Source organism: Alnus glutinosa, chromosome 4 (assembly GCF_958979055.1).
Source record: "Alnus glutinosa chromosome 4, dhAlnGlut1.1, whole genome shotgun sequence".
Lineage (NCBI taxonomy): Eukaryota > Viridiplantae > Streptophyta > Magnoliopsida > Fagales > Betulaceae > Alnus > Alnus glutinosa.
The window spans coordinates 714,381-732,865 of NC_084889.1; the positions used below are offsets into that span (position 1 = coordinate 714,381).

The 18,485-nt window shown below is 36.5% G+C and overlaps 1 protein-coding gene across 3 annotated transcripts; it reads left to right on the forward strand.

Moving 5' to 3' along the window:
- Window positions 1-6,993: 6,993 nt before the first annotated feature.
- On the forward strand, window positions 6,994-10,940 carry LOC133866820 (uncharacterized protein At5g43822). 3 transcript variants are annotated; one of them, XM_062303469.1, is made up of 7 exons: window positions 6,994-7,153; window positions 8,894-9,051; window positions 9,171-9,289; window positions 9,583-9,762; window positions 9,935-9,991; window positions 10,321-10,385; window positions 10,670-10,940. In XM_062303469.1, exons 2-7 carry the CDS (start codon window positions 8,920-8,922, stop codon window positions 10,711-10,713), a joined length of 597 nt encoding a protein of 198 aa, XP_062159453.1. In that variant the 5' UTR covers window positions 6,994-7,153; window positions 8,894-8,919; the 3' UTR covers window positions 10,714-10,940. The 3 variants fall into 3 exon arrangements, with proteins under 3 accessions (XP_062159453.1, XP_062159455.1, XP_062159454.1); XM_062303471.1 differs by having other exon boundaries at window positions 10,700-10,940; XM_062303470.1 differs by lacking the exon at window positions 6,994-7,153 and adding an exon at window positions 7,158-7,182.
- Window positions 10,941-18,485: the final 7,545 nt, after the last annotated feature.

Here is an 18,485-nt window from a genome sequence, read left to right on the forward strand (position 1 = left end):
TTGAACTGCAAGGAAAATAAGACAATCAAATGATAAATGTACTATAATCAGCAACTATTTATGAGAGATAGAACCAAAACCACTATAAATAAACTACAAAACTTTGTAAAGTAAAAGAAATAACTATTTCCTTGAGCCAATGTCTTCTTTAACCATACGAAAATTTCCCGCGAATCGATGTCAACAACACAGCAACCCAGTTGCCAAAAACCAGTATTTCCTTTTTCTTATGTGTTATCCACATTTTTCTTTGATTTAATTGACATTTTATCGTTTGTCCTTTGCATACCTTCCTCTTTGGGGATGTCAGGCTGATGAACCAAGAGTTGTTGGATAGCACATAGGTCACTGGCATTGCAATGTAAATAATCCAAGATTCATGTCTAAGTCAAATACCAGTAGAATGCATGTGGAATTTGGAACTAAAAATGAGTCATTATACATGCTAACATCAAAACATTGACCAAAATTGTAAAAATAGTTCACAAAAATATATGACAAATCTAATTATCTAGATCATTTGACATATGATTGGGGAGAACTCAGCAAAATACCCAAATAATTAACTTCAGAGTGATGAACCAGTTTAGACTTGAATTAGGTCTGTAGAACCTTAGTTTGTACACAAATGAAAACACATGAATTATATTCAAAACAACTTTTTTTTAAAGGTAAGTGTTGGTAGTGCCGAAACCACTGATTTTTGAATAAGGTACCTGTCAAACAACAATCAGGTAAGTCATTATTAATCTAAATTAATTGACTTGACCCCACAACAAAATTTGATCATGAGGTTGAATCATTATCTAGTAGCAATACATGAACGACCAACTAGCTATTTTTTCTCTTATTGTATTTAAAGGGCTAAGATTATTAACAAATTCAAAGACAAATTTATGTGACACCATGCATGGTTTACACTAGTTTTATGTATTCTAAAATTATCATGCTAACTCAATCGGTTAAGCACTCCTAATACCTCATTTGATATCTTGAGAATAGCTCCTACTATAAATTTTTTTATGGTTCTAGAGAACATATAACACAAAGCATAAAGGGCATATTCTAGAGTTACAAACATAGAAAAGTTCGTACTCTGAATGGTGCATGTCATAAAGAACCACAAGCCCATCTAAGCAATCAGTCAAAATGGGTTTTATGCCAATTCGTTGCTGCAGTTGTTTCACACTCGACTTACCAGAACCGCCTTTAATTTGCTGTCTGCTATCTCCATGAATCTTCTCGATTAACAAAAACAGTTATATGAAACTCTTCCCTTAAACAAACCATAAAATTTAGTGAGTTACAATAAAGGGAAAACTAAGATCCTCCCTTGTCGCATTTACAACAACTAAAAAAAATAGTGTAGCCACATGTTGCATTTTGAATGGTACCACATGGCGCTGACGTGGATTTTTGTCATTTTTTTTATGAAAAAATGGACGAATGTACTATTTCCATATTTTTCCATATCACAAGTACTACCTATGATAAAAATAAAAACTCAGTGAGCAAAAAATAAAGTTTTTAAACCACGTTGGGCAATTTTGTATTTAACCCTAATTAATACCTTATTGTTGAAAGCCACTCCTGGATGGATCCTCTTTCTTTTTTATTATTATTTTTTTTTTGAATGATAGTGTGATTGCATTAATCCATAGATACATCAATATCTGCTAAGACAATACTATGGATAAAAGGCAGGCACTCCTCTACCCATACCATGTCTAGCATTTGAGAAATAGCACACTTAGCCAACACATGAGCCACCTTATTGGCATCCCTCCTAACATGCCTAACATCAACAGAAGGAAAATGAGAGAAAATAGTTTTAATGTCATCTAAGAGTTGTCCACAAACCCGGTTGGCATAAACCTTCCTTCTTAGGGCTGTAACCACCTCCAAATAGTCCATTTCAAGGATGATAAGTCTTCCTCCCATTTCTCTTCCGAACTGGATAGCATACCAGGCGGCCATGGCTTCTGCAGCTTGAGGGTTAATAGGGTTGGCAATTTTTGACACGACCCGCGAACCCGACACAAACACGACGCGGGAAAATAGGGTTTGAGTTTATCATAATCGAGTTCGGGTCATAATCGAGTTGACTCGATTATGACTCGGTTAAAATCGGGTTGACCCACCAAACACGATTAGACCCGATTATATTATAAATAAATAAATAAAGAAGTCTCCAAAACAGCAAAAGTGCAAAACCCTAGCCGCAATCCGCAAATGCCCGCACCATTTTTCTTTTCCCTTCACCTTTTTCGCGCCGCACGCCTACTTGCTCCAAGCCTCCAAGAGACTGTTCAGTGTCCTCTGTTCAGACCCCTTCTTCACTTCACTATTTATCTTGCGCCGGGGATCTGAGCTTCAGGATCTTGCAGTCTTACTGTTGGAGATCATCAACGGTAGGCACGCCATCGACGTGAACTACAACCCACACTCGGTGGTCGACTAGGCGGTGCCATTGATCAAGCACAGCGAATTCGTCAAAATCTGCGACCGCCGGATCGGTTCTCGGATCTAACTGTCCAAGCCCAACCGAACCTGCTCTACCTCATGTCCTCCGTCCTCATAGCCTATGGGATGAGGCGGTGCCGGTGAGCAGTGGCCAGTGAGCCAGTGAGCAGGAATGTGTTCGTCGGGTTCGTGTCGTGTAACCCGATTCATTATTGGGTCGTGCTATAGTTTGAAGTTATGACCCGATTAATAATTGGGTCGGGTTCGTGTTGAACCCGATTATGCAATCGGGTCAGCAAGGTCGGCACGAACCCGACCCGCTTACCATAATTGCCAAGCCTAGGGGTTAATAACAAAGGGAAGATACTTCGCTTTGATTGCCACCACATTGCCATCATCATCCCGGATCACTATACCCATCCCCATCTTCAGAGTCTCCTTATTAATGGCTGCATCCCAATTTATTTTCCATTTTCCTTCCGGAGTCTTGCTCCAAGACATAACCGATGCAGGTATGAGATTAGAAGAACCCAGCCCAGGGAGGTGACTCTGTGAGAAGCAATCCAAGGAATTCTTCACAGCAGCAATTACCTTACAAGGAAGAGTGAGCCCCCTTCCAAAAACATAGTCATTTGACTCATTTCATCTTAGCCACACCAACTTGAATGTTGTAAGTACTTCCAACATATCACCTGGATCCAATTTTTCAAAGAAAAACAAGAGAAGTCCCCTACCATAGGTACTTTCACAAGACAATTTATGGAACCGCCGATTACTCTCCTACCATACTGATTTAGCTGCTGGACACCTCCAAAGGCTATGAAAGGGAGTTTCTAGTTCCCTAGAACATATTGGACAATGGGAATTTGGCACTATTTTCCTTCTATACATATTCAACATGGTGGGGGAGTAGATCATTAGCCACCTTCCAGCAAAAAGTTTTCAGCACCGGGGGTGCTTTCAACGACCAAATGAGACTCCAGATTTCATCTGAACCCTTCTCACCCGAACTTTCTCCAATTTCTCAAGCCTTATGTTTCACTTCCATATGGTAAGCACTTTTCACCGTAAAAATTCCAGAATGCGTGTCTTTTCAAATAATCTTATCAGGTTGCCCAAGTGGACTGATAACAACGCTTCCAATACATGCCACATCCTCCGACCCAAACAACCTACGAAGGAGAAGATCTAAGTTCCAACCACCCAAATCAGGATCAATGAGGGTTTCCACCCAAGCCTCAGGGCCTAATTCTCCACTAGGAGGTTGTAGTAACCGTGTATGGGGGGGAAGGTAGCCAAGCATCACCCCATATTTTAATACTAGCACCGTTTCCCACTCTCCACCCCACCCCCACCCCATTTTCCACAAGTGGTTTAGCCCCAAGAATGCTTCGCCAAGCAAAGGAAGGGCGACTCCCCAAGCGTGCCTCAAGAAAAGACCCATGCGGATAATACTTTTTCTTTAAAATTCGGGCTAATAGAGAATCAGGTGAAGAAATAAGCCTCCAACCTTGCTTTGCAAGCAAAGCTTTGTTGAAAATTTACAGATCCCGAAAACCCATACCGCGACTTTGTTTGGAAATCCCTAACCTCTTCCAACTCATCCAAGCAATACACCCCATATTGGACTTGTGTCCCCACCAGAAATGGCTCATCAAGGAATTGATGGATTTGCACAAAGCCTTTGGTAGCTGGAACATACTCATACTGTAAGTTGGAATAGCTTGTACCACCGCTTTGATGAGAACTTCTTTCCCCGCTTGAGAGATGAACTTTTCTTTCCATCCATCCAACTTTTTCTTCACCCTATCGCGGATTGCAACAAAGGTCCTTGTCTTGGATCACCCCACCAAAGCTGGAAGACCAAGATATTTTTTAAAACTCGCCAAAACAGAGACACCTGAAGAGCTACGGATGGAAGTTCTAAAGGCTGTCGGGGTATTTTTACTGAAGAATATAGAGGTCTTAGCTGCATTTAATTTATGCCTCAAGGCTTTCTCATAGACTTGCAACACTTGGGAAAGATTATTCCACTCCAAAGAATTTGCCATACAAAACAAAAGAGAATCATCTGCGAAAAAAAGGTGGCTTAGCCTGGTTCCACAGGCCACTACCGAAACTTGTGAGATGTTGGATTCAGATTTAGCCTTAAGAAGTAAAGAGCTTAGTCCCTCCGCCACCAACAAGAAAAGATAAGGCGACAGAAGGTCACCTTGTCTCAGCCCCCGAGAAGGAATAATCCTTCCAAAAGGTGTCCCATTAACCAACACTGAGTAAGAAACGCTCTTTTTAGGAATGTACGTACATGCCTTAAAATATTTTGTTTAACTTTTGTATAAAGAATTGAATATTCTTTCAAGAGGAGGCACAGTTTTGTGCAAGGGTGTTGAGTCACTTTGCCTTAGTATTGATCCCCAGGCACAGTGAATAACACCTTGCCAAATCCCCTTACAGTTTTATATTGACTTATCAAAATATTCTTTCAAGATGCCCTTAGGAGAAATTAGCACATGGACATTGGCTTTTTAATTAATTATTTCAGGTTAAACTGTTAAACTTCATTGCTATTCTCTTTAAAAAAATAAAATAAAAATTGCTCATCTTTTTTATTTGAAGTTATTCAACTTAGCTTCTTTTTTTTTTTTTTTTTTTTTTTTTTTTTCTAACATGTTGTGATGGTGGGTAAGAGTTTTTGAAGTAAGTTTTATTTTTAAATAATAATAAAAAGCGATGATTAATGTGATATAAATTATAAAGAAATTGTATGGAAAAATATTTTTTTTTTTTGTTTTATAGTAAGCTCTCTTTTTTTTAAAAAAAAAAAAAAAATTAATTTTTATTTAAATAGCAATAAAAATAATTGATGATACAAAAAAATGAAAAAAGTTAGAATGTCTTGAAGTTAATTTTTTTAAGAGAAAGTGAAAAATGAGAGGGAAGGGGAAGTAGGTTACCAAACACATTCGGTGTTTCTTGAACTCTACCCTTCTTTGAGAGCGATTTCTATGAGGTTGTGGCAATGGTTGCATAAAACCATACTTTTGTGCCATTTTGAGAGCGATATCTATGGGGTTGTGGCAATGGTGGTATAAAGCCATACTTTTGTCACATTCAATGAGAAAGTGACAAGTTAGCTTGGAACAACTTAAGAAAAATAAACCAAAACATCATATTATTTCAAATCTGAATATTTTTTTTTTACTCTCTTTAGGTTTTATCTTTAGGATAAAAAGTAAAAGGATTTTTTTTTTTTTTTTTGGTTTTTCCTTCAAATTTGCAATATGTAGTGTTTTGATTTATTTTTTTGAAGTTGTTCAAAACAAACTTATTATACTCCCATTGGAAGGCACAAAAGTATGGTCTCGTGCGACAACCCATAAAAGTTGTTGTTATAGTTTTCGGTATGGTGTGAATATGCACGCTCTTTTGATGTTTTCACGCTTCTTAATAATTATGCAAAACAACAAAAACTAAGGGACCCTTCCGGGGGTTCTCTCCGATGCCTAAATTAGCTTCTGTAAGAAAACAATACTCTGTGCATAAAAACTGAGTCATAGTTTATACCTGGGGTATGAGCCTATTTATAGGCAAAGAGGTGGAGTCAAAGCTGAATTAGAATTCCTACTCCTTGTCGATCTAGAATTGTTGTCAGAGTTCTAATCGAGATATAGAATTGATGTCAGAGTTATTATTGGACTCTGATCCTTTATTAGACTTCTAATCTAATATTTTCTTAGACTTCTGATCTGATTGGACCATAAGTCCTATCCCAATTCCACCAGGGATAGGACTACTGATCAAACTATACTTGGGCTAATTAGAGTCTTATCCCAATTTACTGAGATAACTGTTACCTGATTTTCCTGAACTCATTGGATCGGGTTAAGTGTAATTTATCCCCAACAAAAGTTATTCTAATTATTTTTAGGTCGATGACTGATTTGAGTGGGCTGATCATGTGTTTTCATCACTATTGTATTTGATTCATTTACATTTTTATTGGAGGCCGTAAAATCCTTATTTTTACGCCACATCCGAATAGAACTTAGAAGATGCTATTTTGAATGAAATGCGATAATTTAACCCATTTAATTCAAACTCCTATCAAGAATTTTACACTATGAGAGTATAATTTGTTTATTTTGAGAAAATTCAAACATATGTTAGTTGACTTATTACTTATAAAAAAAAAAAATAATAATAAAAATTTAAAGAGTGATTGCCTTTAGTAAAGGAAATAGGTGGCCAAACAGCTATTTTATTATTTTTATTTTGTAAAATAAGAAGTTAAGCGTGTTCAAGCTCTCTGATTAAGGTATTAGGGGCTAATAAGCCTCCTTTGTTCTGGAAGTGGGGGAAAAAAATAAAAATCATGTCCCACCAATTGGGGGAAATTGTGGAGATTCACTTTGTATCATGAAAGTTTTCCTTTCTTTGTTTATTTAAACGCAAAGTAAAAAATATTTACAATCTATTTAAAAAGATTTCGAGTGAGGTTATTGGGCTCTTAAAACAGGCCACTGCCCACTGGGCTTTTGTCCAATTTGGGACTGCGCAACAAAACGGTGCGTTTGTCACCGGATTCGTTGTAGCACTGCCACTGGTACGGCGCCGTTCAAATCAGGACCATGAGCTTTTTTTCCTCTCTTTCTACGAGGCCTGAGATTTTTGTGGGATTTAATCTGTGTGGGTAAGCTTTTTCTGTTTTTCGTTTCTCAGGCAGGCCTCTCTGCATTTGCTTTCTATTTCTGAAAACTACCCAACGAAGTTTTCTTTCTCTGTTTTTATTTTTTTGTTCTTTGAATAATTTATGACCAGTTTGTTAACCTTGGCACGTAGATTAATGTGCATGTATATAAGCTCACGATGTGTTTCTTTATGATCTTGCAAGATTCATTTTGATTAATCACAATTCTTGTTCCACCGGTTTTTCATGACACTTACCTGGGTGCCCACTAATTGTTTGATGAAATGCCTTACTGAGCCGGGTTCATTTGTAATCTATTAGAAAGGTGCTGAAAGAGTAACTCTTTGTGAATTTAGAAGCAAGACAATGCATACTAACTTCTCACAAATGTTCTACCCTTTGCTTATGATTGTGCATCCTGCATATATTTGGTCCTTCAAGCATTGTGCACATAGTTATATGTTGGTATATGCAGGAAATGTGTTCTTTTTAGCTTTGATTTTCGCTAGAAGAGTGATTCTTCCTTCTAGGGACATATGTATATGCCTATTTTTTTAGTAAATATTTTCATTTATTGTCACGAGGCCTGACATCAATGGTAAAGAAATCTAATTAGAGGGTGAAAATTCAGGCGTCGTCTATCTAGATCACTTTTTGTAAGCCAATTGCTTCCATAGGAAACCATCTTTCTGTAGTGTCGTCTAGGTCGCTGATTGAGGAAAGGGACGATTGTTTTTTAGTAAATACTTTGTCTCTAATTATAAGGAGAGAGGGAGGAAACAGAGGAGTTCAATAAGTGGTGGTGATGGTGTTCTCTATTCGCTTGATGTCTTAGAACATCCTTGATTTTGCATCTGCAAAATGATTATCTTGATCTTGAAGAAGCAACAAAATGCTAGTGGTCAAATTTAGTTACACTTTCATCCAACTATATTTATTCATACCTTTTTATTATTCAGGATTTATTTTTCTTGATAGATTGTGAAGCTAATTTAGTGATTCTGCATGTAATATTACAAAACCTAAAAAGTTTTATTATTTGACATTGGACTAAATCTGTGACGATTGAAATTTAGACCTACATGTATAAGCTACTTTCTACATGTGGGGCTTCACCTTTGCTTTCGACTAGTTTTGGGGTTGATGAGATTGATCTTTGTCTGTAGTCCATGGTGGGCCGGGGACACAATGTGATCATCACACAATAATTTGAAATCTCACCATGTGATGATAAATCAAGGACACACTTAAATATTTCACTACTCACTTAAAAATTTTACTGACTATTAAAGTTTTTATTGGACGGGGGAACTAAAAGATTGAGAATTTCCCGCTGCTCTAGCTTTGTCAAATGTGTATTTTACTCTTTTCCCCTTTGAAATTCAAACAAGTTTAGTTCACATCCAGAGGTTTTCCCCTTTCTTGTGGGTTAGAAGTCGGGGTATGACAATTAGGGACTTGTTAATCATTTTACCAATTATAGACTGTTAAATCAATTTGTATTAGAATTGTAGTAAAAGTTGTAGTATTTTAAAAAACTATTATTATTATTATTATTATTATTATTATTTGTAAAGGAATTGCTAAATAGCGTGGCATTCGGTAATACGTGAACGGGGCTACTCTTTCGTTGCAGTATATAACTCCAGTAGTATGCTGGAGAGAGCTACTGCCTCTGCTTCCTGTATCACGAAAAGGTAATAGTGTCTCTTTTCTGACCTTCTTTCTCTTTCTCCGTGTCAGTTACACCCACATTGTTGGAGCTAGTCATGGAAGCGTTAGTGAAGAAATATCAGCAAAAGTTCAAAAAGGTTAGGGACGAGATGAACCGTTGGGATGACCTCCAATCTCGCTTACTTTCACAGTTCAGGAATGTCTCCTCCATCATCGAGAGGTTGCAGGTTACGCTATTCTAACCCACCCTAATTTCTCTTTTTTATACAGTTATTACTGTTTATTTTTTTTCTCTCAAAATATACTTTTTAGACTTTTGACCGTTGGTTAATTTGTCTGTGATCAGGTGCTTCAGGACTCCAAAAACTATGGTGCTCTGAATTGCGTGGACAACATTGTAGACACGGTGCTAAGAAAGCAGATGGAGTCTTTGGAGATTATTTTGGTTTCTATGAAAAAAACCATGTAAGTGTTGAAAATTTGTTTTATTGGTTATTGATTAGGGAGAGTTAAATATGCATATCGGTTGTTTGATAAATTTACTTTGAGACTATTGGAGTTTAGTTGCAATAAATTGAGCAATCGCATTTTATATTATAGATCTAATCAGGTAACTCAACGGATCATGGAGATAAGCAATTTGTGTATCATACATTTTTGCCGCCTCACATGTTGTTGGCTCAGCATTTTCCGCATCTGGAGGATCTTATTTTTCCCTTTATTTGTTGTAACTCACTAAATTTTATGATTTGTTTAAGGGAAGAGTTTCATAGAATTGTTTTGTCAATTGAGAAGATTCATGGAGATAGTAGACAGCAAATTAAAGGTGGTTCTGGTAAGCCGAGTGCGAAACAACTGCAGCAACGAATTGGCATAAAACCCAGTCTGGCTGATTGCTTAGATGGGCTTATGGTTCTTTATGACATGCACCATTCAGAGTACGAACTTTTCTATGTCTGGAACTCTAGAATATGCCCTTTATGCTTTGTGTTATATGTTCTCTAGAACCATGAAAAAATTTATAGTATGAGCTATTCTCAAGATATCAAATGAGGTATTAGGAGTGCTTAACCAATTGAGTTAATGACTTAACTGTTTTTTATTTGTCAGGTACCTTCTTAAAAAATCAGTGGTTTCAGCACTACCAGCACTTACCTTTAAACCCAGGTGTGCGAAAAAAGAAGAAGAAGTTGTTTTGAATATAATTCCTGTATTTTCATTTGTGTACGAACTAAGGTTCTTCAGACCTAATCCAAGTCTAAACTGGTTCATCTCTGAAGTTAATTATTTGGGTAATCTGCCGAGTTCTCCCCATTCATATGTCAAATGATCTAGATAATTAGATTTGTCATATATTTTTGTGAACTATTTTTACAATTTTGGTCAATGTTTTGATGTTAGCATGTATAATGACTCATTTTTTTTTAGTTCCAAATTCCACATGCATTCTACTGGTGTTTGGCTTAGACATGAATCTTGGATTATTTACATTGCAGTGCCAGTGACCTATGTGCTCTCCAACAACTCTTGGTTGATCAGCCTAACATCCCCAAAGAGGAAGGTATGCAAAGGACAAACAATAAAATGTCAATTAAATCAAAGAAAAATATGGATAACACATAAGAAAAGGGAAATACTGGTTGTTGGCAACTGGGTTGCTGTGTTGTTGACATCGATTTGTGGGAAATTTTCTTATGGTTAAAGAATACATTGGCTCAAGGAAATAGTTATTTCTTTTACTTTACCAAGTTTTGTAGTTTATTTATATTGGTTTCGGTTCTATCTCTCATAAATGGTTGCTGATTATAATACATTTATCATTTGATTGTCTTATTTTCCCTGCAGTTCAATCCATCTTTGATGTGATATTTGCAGAAGAAATTTGTTGATTTCACCGTATGATTGGGTAGAAAGTTTTGTATTGTGGATACCTGGAGCTGTGCGCATAATGGAGTTTGTTTGAATCATGTAATGGACAACCGGATGCACTTTTCTTTAGAAAGTTTTATAGTTTTTCAATAGGATGTTGAAACATGCTTACACACTTTGGTGGTTCATAAATGATTGTTTTGCATATTGATGTTGAAGTAAAAGAGAGAGTGAGCTGATTTTGGTATGTTTGATTGGTTGATCTTGAAGTCCATATCCATGCATGAATGAAGATGTTTTATTTCTTGAGAATGCTATGAAAACCACGAGGTATTTTTCTGTTGGTTGTAGTAGACTACTATGCTCCATGTTCTTGTTTCAAACAACTCTCGATCTTAAGTGTCTTAGAGATAATTTTCTGTTTTAGAAGCTGGGTCCTTGAGCTAGTAGGTTCGGCCATGGAGGTGTTGGCTGTGAGTTTTGTAGGAAGAAGGACAGAAAACAAAACAGTAAGCACAAGGGAATACGTGTCTTACATGGGAAAAGGTAATTAAAAACACACACACACACACACACACACACACACACACACACACACACATATATATATATATATATATATATAAGTAAAGTGTGTCATGAAAATGATGGTTTGAAGGATAAATTAAAGGAAAGAAGCAAGGGGGGTGTCATGCTATTTCGTAGGATGAGTTAAGAAGGAAACAAAAATGAGTGAGGAAGAGTCCTAGACTCCTAGGGGCCTAAGAGGCATGAGAAGTGAGAGATACTAGGAATAAAATAAAAAGAATGGAAAGAGAAATGTAAGGAAAATATCAATTTGTAGGAATTCTTAGAATGAGTCCTTAAGGTTAAACAACTTTAATGTTTATGATTGATTTTTCATGCTTTTGAACGTCTTCTTCAATTCTCTGTTGCATCTTCACTCTGTCATAACTATTTGGGAGCACCTTGAGATGGATTCGGGAGATCCGTGAGGCCCAACACCACAACCACGAAGACCCCTCCGTTGAAGGACATAACCGCCGGCATTAGCAGGTACCCGATGGCCGAGTTCACCCCGAAGAGCACAGCCTCGTTGATCCTCGCCACCGACCACATCCCCCCTCCTTCGAGGGTCTTCCCCTATAGCAGAGGTGCCTTGATCTGCCCCAGCGGCTTCCCAGCCGATCCTCCAAGTACAGGTAGAAGGCAGAGACGATGAGGAAGGCGAGGAGGATGAGGCAGGCGAGGAGGGCGATGAGGCATTAGTAGTCCACGATGACGTGCGCCAGAAGTTGAACAGTAATCGCTCGGCTCTGTTGAGATTGGGGAGACGGGTTGGGGGTTTGGGGAGACCGGAGAGTGAGAGGGAGACCGAAGAGAGAGAGAAATGAAAAAAAATAAAAGAAAATGATTAAAAAATAATATTTAAAAAAAGTAGAGAGTGAACAGTAGTTAAAGTAGATAGTTGTACTTTTTCAACAGCTATTATAACTTTCATTGCTGGAGATGCTCGTATATATTCTGGAGTTGAATGCTACTACGTGGATATAGGAGGTACGCAAACAATATTTTGCGCTCAAATAGGGTACTCAGAGTTTGGAGGAATTTATTCTCAGGTCATGCCATCATGCATGTGGTGGAAGAAAGGCATATTTTACAAACACTCAGATCAAATCTTGCACGAATGGAAAACCAACGTTAGGATGTGGATGTTGTTTGCTTTCTTATTGGCTTGAAGCCAGAGTATGAACTGGCTCGTGCACAGATTTTGTGTAGTTTTAAGCTTTCCCTCTCTGCATGAGGTTTTGTTTTAAGCTCTAGCGTTCTATACTCTTAGGTTATGAGTTTAGTGGTCAATAGTGGAGATCGATTACCTTTTGTTGTATCCTGTGGTGGTTCATGTGGAGAACCTGGTAGTAGAGGCTGCCGTGGTTCAGGCTTTGGAGCTTGCAAGCTTGCGGAAATATGTGGGTGGAAGTTGAAAGAATGCCACAGCAACTGTATCTTCAGTTTGAGGAGCTGGAAGGTGGAAATGGGTTTGATTGTCGGGCATGGGGAGTTTGTTGTGATTATGATTCGAGGGTCATTCCTCCATGTCCGTACTCTCAAAGTGGTGGCAGCGGCAGCAGCAATGGACGAGGTGGCGAGTTGCATGGTTTTGCTTATGAGCCTAGACTCCGTACACTGGTCACCGGACTTCTGGACCAGCTTACCACCATCCCATTTCAGCATTTCAGTGGTTAATTAATTAGTAGTATTTAGGCAATGCAACGGTTGGGGACGGGGGTATATTTCCATCCAAAGTGACGGATAGGGAGATGGAAGGTCTTAATTGCCACATATCATTAACATTAGGGGGTCATTTACTAATTTTTAAACATTAAGAGCCATATTGTCATAGGGTGAATATATCAGAGAGGTAAAGTGTAATTTCATTTTTTTTTTTTTTAGATCAGGATATTCCAGAGTGCCTATTTGGTGGACGATACCGCGGGCTCAGGCCCCTCCTTCGGTGGAGACCTTATCTCGTGTAGAGGTCCATAAACAGCCTCAGACTAATTCCTGGCCCCAAACCTATGGCCTACTCAGAATTGGGGCGTTGAATCTCAAGCTTCACTCGAGTGGCTGGCCTCAAGATAAAAGTAACACCAAGCTGTTTCGAACTAGTGACCTTATGGGGATTATCCCCTAGAGGCCCCCATCCTTTGTTGAGTGGTAAGAATTCATTAAAATTTTATGTAATTGTCCGTTTAGATGTTGGATTTTTTGAAACTATAATTCAATTCTAATTCACTATACGAATTTTGAGGCTTGACTTTATGAGATAAAATTTGAAAAAAAAATTGAAAAAAATATGATTTGTTTTTGAAAAATGTATAAAAGAATCTTCTTTTATGTTGCCAAACCAGAATAAATCACCATGGATCGAGAGATATGATTTAGGCTATCTTTATTATTTTGAGCATTTTTTTTTTAATTTTTTTTTCTTTTATTTAATGCATTAACCCCTTTGAGTTTGTTTGTTTTTTTTTTAAAAAAATACTTTTCCCAAGAGTTTCAAGAATGTTTGCAATCAATTTGTGTCAATGCTGTGAATTTGCCGTGGAAACTAAGGGAAAAAAAATAGTGAATTAATTTGTTGATGCAATATTGAGAAGTGTACAGTGATAAAGTAGAAGTTTGGAAGAAGTTGAATGTCATATAAGAGCAGCTTCCCAACTATTTTCTCTAAATATAGGGAACTAAACTACTTTTTACTTCCCTATCAAAAAACATTTCACAGCAGCTTCCCTTTATTTTTTTCTATATCATTAAAATATTATTTTTTTACTTTTACTTTAATTAAAAGTAGGAAAAAGAAGATAAAGTAGGAGAAAAATAATATATTTTGTGAATAAACAATTGAATGAGATTGGGAAGCACTATTCACTTCCCAGGGAAAATGAAAATTTTTAGGAAAGCTGGTGTAGAGAGATTTTTGTAACTTTCTTAAAATTTTCCCTAAAACTTGGGGAACATACCCCATTTAGAGAAGCTGCTGTGAATGCTCTTAGAGACTTTGTTTTTCCATACATTCTTGAAATTCCCCCTCCCCTCCCCTTAGAATTTTTTTTTGAGTGATTGAAAAATATGATTGATGTGATATATAGTTGAAATAATTTATATGGAAAAGTGAAAAAAAAAATTATATTGTAGTGAGTTTTTTTATTTAAAAAATAATAATAAAATTGTTGATGTGATATAAAAAGTGAAAAAAGCTAAGTATGTTTTGAAGTTGATTTTTTTTTTAAGAAGTAAAAATAAGAGAATGGGAGGGGAAGATGAATTTCAAACGGGGCAAACATTCTTGAAAACACTTTTGTTATTACCTCTATCCTTTTTGCTCTTAATCCCTACTTGCTTTCTGCCTACATTAAGTTCCAAATAAAAAGTCCGATTTGAAATTGGGAATATGGATATTGACACGATCACTAATCAATGTGTGATGTAAATTCTTAGTATTTGACATCCTTTAGTGAGAGAGTAAATTATCTTTTTTGTTTGGGGGTTTTCATATGATTTATAAGCTAGATTTTTGTTTTTGTTTATATCATTCCACTCACATATGTTTTAGAGTGCGTTTGATATTGCGATTTCGTAGAGAAAAAAATGAGATTTTAAACCAAATCCAAGAAAATGAACCGTTTGAAAATTACTTTTTAAAAAAAGTGCGATTTGAAAACGTAGAAAAATGCTTATTTAAATCGTAGGCAATTGGGTGCTTTTTTGAAAACGCAGTATTTTAAAAGGTTAATCTGCGATTTTAAAAGCAAAACTGTGATTTTGCCAAACGCTTAATTGTGTTTTTAAAAATTACTTTTTAAAATCCACTTTCACTATTTTATTTAAATATTTGTTTTAAAGCACTAACATTTCAAAATCATATACATATATTTAATTGGTGAGTATTGTAGATTTATTTGAAAATAGATTTTCACCTAAATTTACATCCTTAAACTAGCTGGGTGCGAATGATCTTAGATTCTTAGAATTCGCGAATTAGCAACGACAAATTGTTTTAGTAAGAATTACTGCCGTTATTCGACCTGTTGCAGCGGGGTTTCAAAGATGGGAGTTGCATAAAGGTTAGGCAGTGGGGGGTGGAGTGGAGTGGTGGACCACTTCCATCCCGGTGTCATTCTGGAACAGAAAGAAGCCGCAGAAAGACAAACAAAAGCAAACAGAAAACGGAGAAACAATAAGATCCCGGAAATTATGAGACAATGAAAGCACATTGCGGACCAAGTTCAGAACTTTGTCTTCCTTGACTTTAAATATATATTACCAGATAAAGTAAGTAACTTGTGCCATGAAATGTTTTCCCAACAGTTTTGATGGTGGGAATTCAACCAACATATGCTCATTTCTAGCTTATATGGTTTACGCTTCAAAAGGTTGATCGAGCCTTACCAAGAAGAAGGACGTAGGGAAGGAAGATTGCAAGTATATAAAAAACATCATACTTGAAAGTTCAGCTCTACTTACGTTACGTACATTATATTGTCTGTTACATCAAACGGCTAGCGGATAAAGATATATATATATATATATATTATATAGTCTAAACAACAAGCAATTCAAGCAAACATAGAGGGAGAGAGAGAGAGAGAGAAAAAGGAGCAAAAACCTCTTCTTCTTCTTCTTCATGAATCATCTTCTGGTTCTTCTGTGATCAACAAAAGAAACCGAAATTTCCATTATCAAAGTTGAGAGCATAACTGAAGGGGTCGTAGTGGAAGCTGAACCTCTTCTGGTGCTTGGCCCGGGCCTTCACTTGTCTTCTAACCTCTGCTCTAACTCTCCAGAACAGACTCCTCAATTTCCTCTTCCCGCACATGGCCACCACGTTTGGATCAAAGCACAACCCAATCACACCCATTTTCTCCACCGCTTCCAAAAAAGCTAGCAAGCAAATTAGCAAAGAAGAAGAAGAAGAAGAAGAAGAAGAAGTAGTAGTAGGTAATTATAAGTATGCAGTAATTTATATGGGTAATGGGGAGGGTTGGAGAGGAAGGGTTTTTAAGTTAAAAAAAAAAAAAAAAGTGTTTGTGTAAATGTGTGCGGCAGGAACAGGAACAGAGACACAGACTGCTTTATATGTCTCTATGCATTGTGCGGTCGCTCTTGAGAAGTCTACGGCGCTGTCTGTCTGAAAGGGTATACGAGGGAAGGGAGGGGATAGTAGTGTGTCACATGGGTAAACCACAGAGACAGAGAGACCCTTTTTTTTTTGATTTGGAGAGACCACTGCATTGCTACCCAAGTCAACAGCCTCACAGACACACACACACAACTTACACAAGAAGAAGAAGAAAAAATAAAAAAAAACTTTCAAGAGAAGATGCCGCCCATCACAAAATTCGCTTTTTGGGGGCTTTGATGGACGGATGATTAGACATGTTCTTTTGTACTTCTCCTCTTAATTTATTTCATTCTTTCTTTTCTTTACTCTTTTTATATGAAATTTCTTTTGGAATAATGTTAGAAATGCACTTTTATTTTATCGCTATTTCTCTTAAATAAAAACATTTTTTTCCCGATACACATTATGGTCATTGACTCAAGAGTAAATACAAAATAATAATAATAAAAAAAAAATAAAAATTGAATGCTATATATATATATATATCTGCGACCAACTAAATATAGTGAATTTGCCTAGGACAGCTCAAATTCCGGGTAAAATGGGGGGAATGGTATTAGGAAGCATGAATCGGCGAGCCCAGAGAGAGAGAGAGAGAGAGAGAGAGAGAGATGGACCTGGACCGCGATTCCGCCAGGACCACTACCAGCGGCAATTGGTAACCCGTTTGAGCCGTCACTTTCAACTTTCTCTGCGAGTTTGGTGGGGAAATAAATGGATACAAAGCGGTGAATCAAGATGGAATGTAATAAATTTATGCTCTTCTATAATTTTTCTACTTCATTCTTTACATTTTGATTTGTAAATTTGTTCTATCTTAATTAATTAAATGTATTTTATTTGAAAATTTGTTTTAATGTGACTTAAAGATAAAAAAAAAAATTAATATTAATTTTATTTTATATTTTAGATTGCTTATTAATATCTAATAAATAGAAAACATAATCATGTTTGTTCATATTCGGCATAAACGTGATTACAAGCTTATCTGAAATGTTGCGCCAACGCCCTACGTACGCATGAGTCGGTGACGCAATGAATCCAATGATAATTATTGAATTATAAGCAAACATTGATTACTCCTGACATTAAAAGTTACCCCTAATTATTAATTATTTACTCTTATGGGAAAGCAACCCACTTGCTGCAAGTAAACAGGATGTTTCCGTTAAATAATTCTTAAACCTTAATTGTGAATTTAATGAAATTTGCCTTTCCGTATCAAAAAAGAATGAAAAGCCCATAACGACTTTTATTGCTGCCACTAATTTCCCTGCCAACCTCAATCTACCTTTTAATTTTTTTTGTCCACATCCGGGTACGTTGTTAATATATATATATATATATATTTTTTTTGGCCAAAATGGCACTAATAATATGGATAAAAATAAAAAATAAATATTTTTTATATGAATATTGTTTTTTACTATAATTTGATGGGTTTTGTTTTTTCAACGGACAGAAGGTTATTTGACTTACTTCAACCTTGATTCCTTGAAGAAGGTGGTCAAGTAGTTTTCGTAGATTTAAATGCAAAGGGCATTTAGGGAATCTAGACAGCAACCCCACCCGAAAAAGCATTCTGTAACTTGTAAGGAGGATCCGTCGCTTTAAGGGTATGTCTCAAGTTGATGGATGTGTGTGGGTTGAAAAGGTTCTTCTTTTATTTTAATTTTTTTTTTTGCCAATTTCGAGTTTTTGACAAACCGGGTAAAAAGTTTATTATTTTAACTTTTACCTGACAAGGACCCACGAGGGCCTGGCGGTACACAACACTCTCCGTCACTTTTTTACTCTTTATATGTATAAGTATACGCACCATCCTTCAATGTCTCCAAAGCTGCTCTGCCTCGGGCTTGCGTTTGCTTTTACGGGTTAAGCTAAGCTAAGCTAAGCTGCGACTTACTTTTTACTATAAGTATTAGGATAAGCATCTCTACAATTTTATTAAAATTTAATAAAATTATAGATTTTCAAATTATATAAATTTAATTCATTATTTGCATTCAACGGCTTAAAAAAATATAACTAATAAAAATTGGACATATTACCAAAGTGATAACTGACCTTGAATACAAACGACCCATGAGATTTCATCTCTCAGCT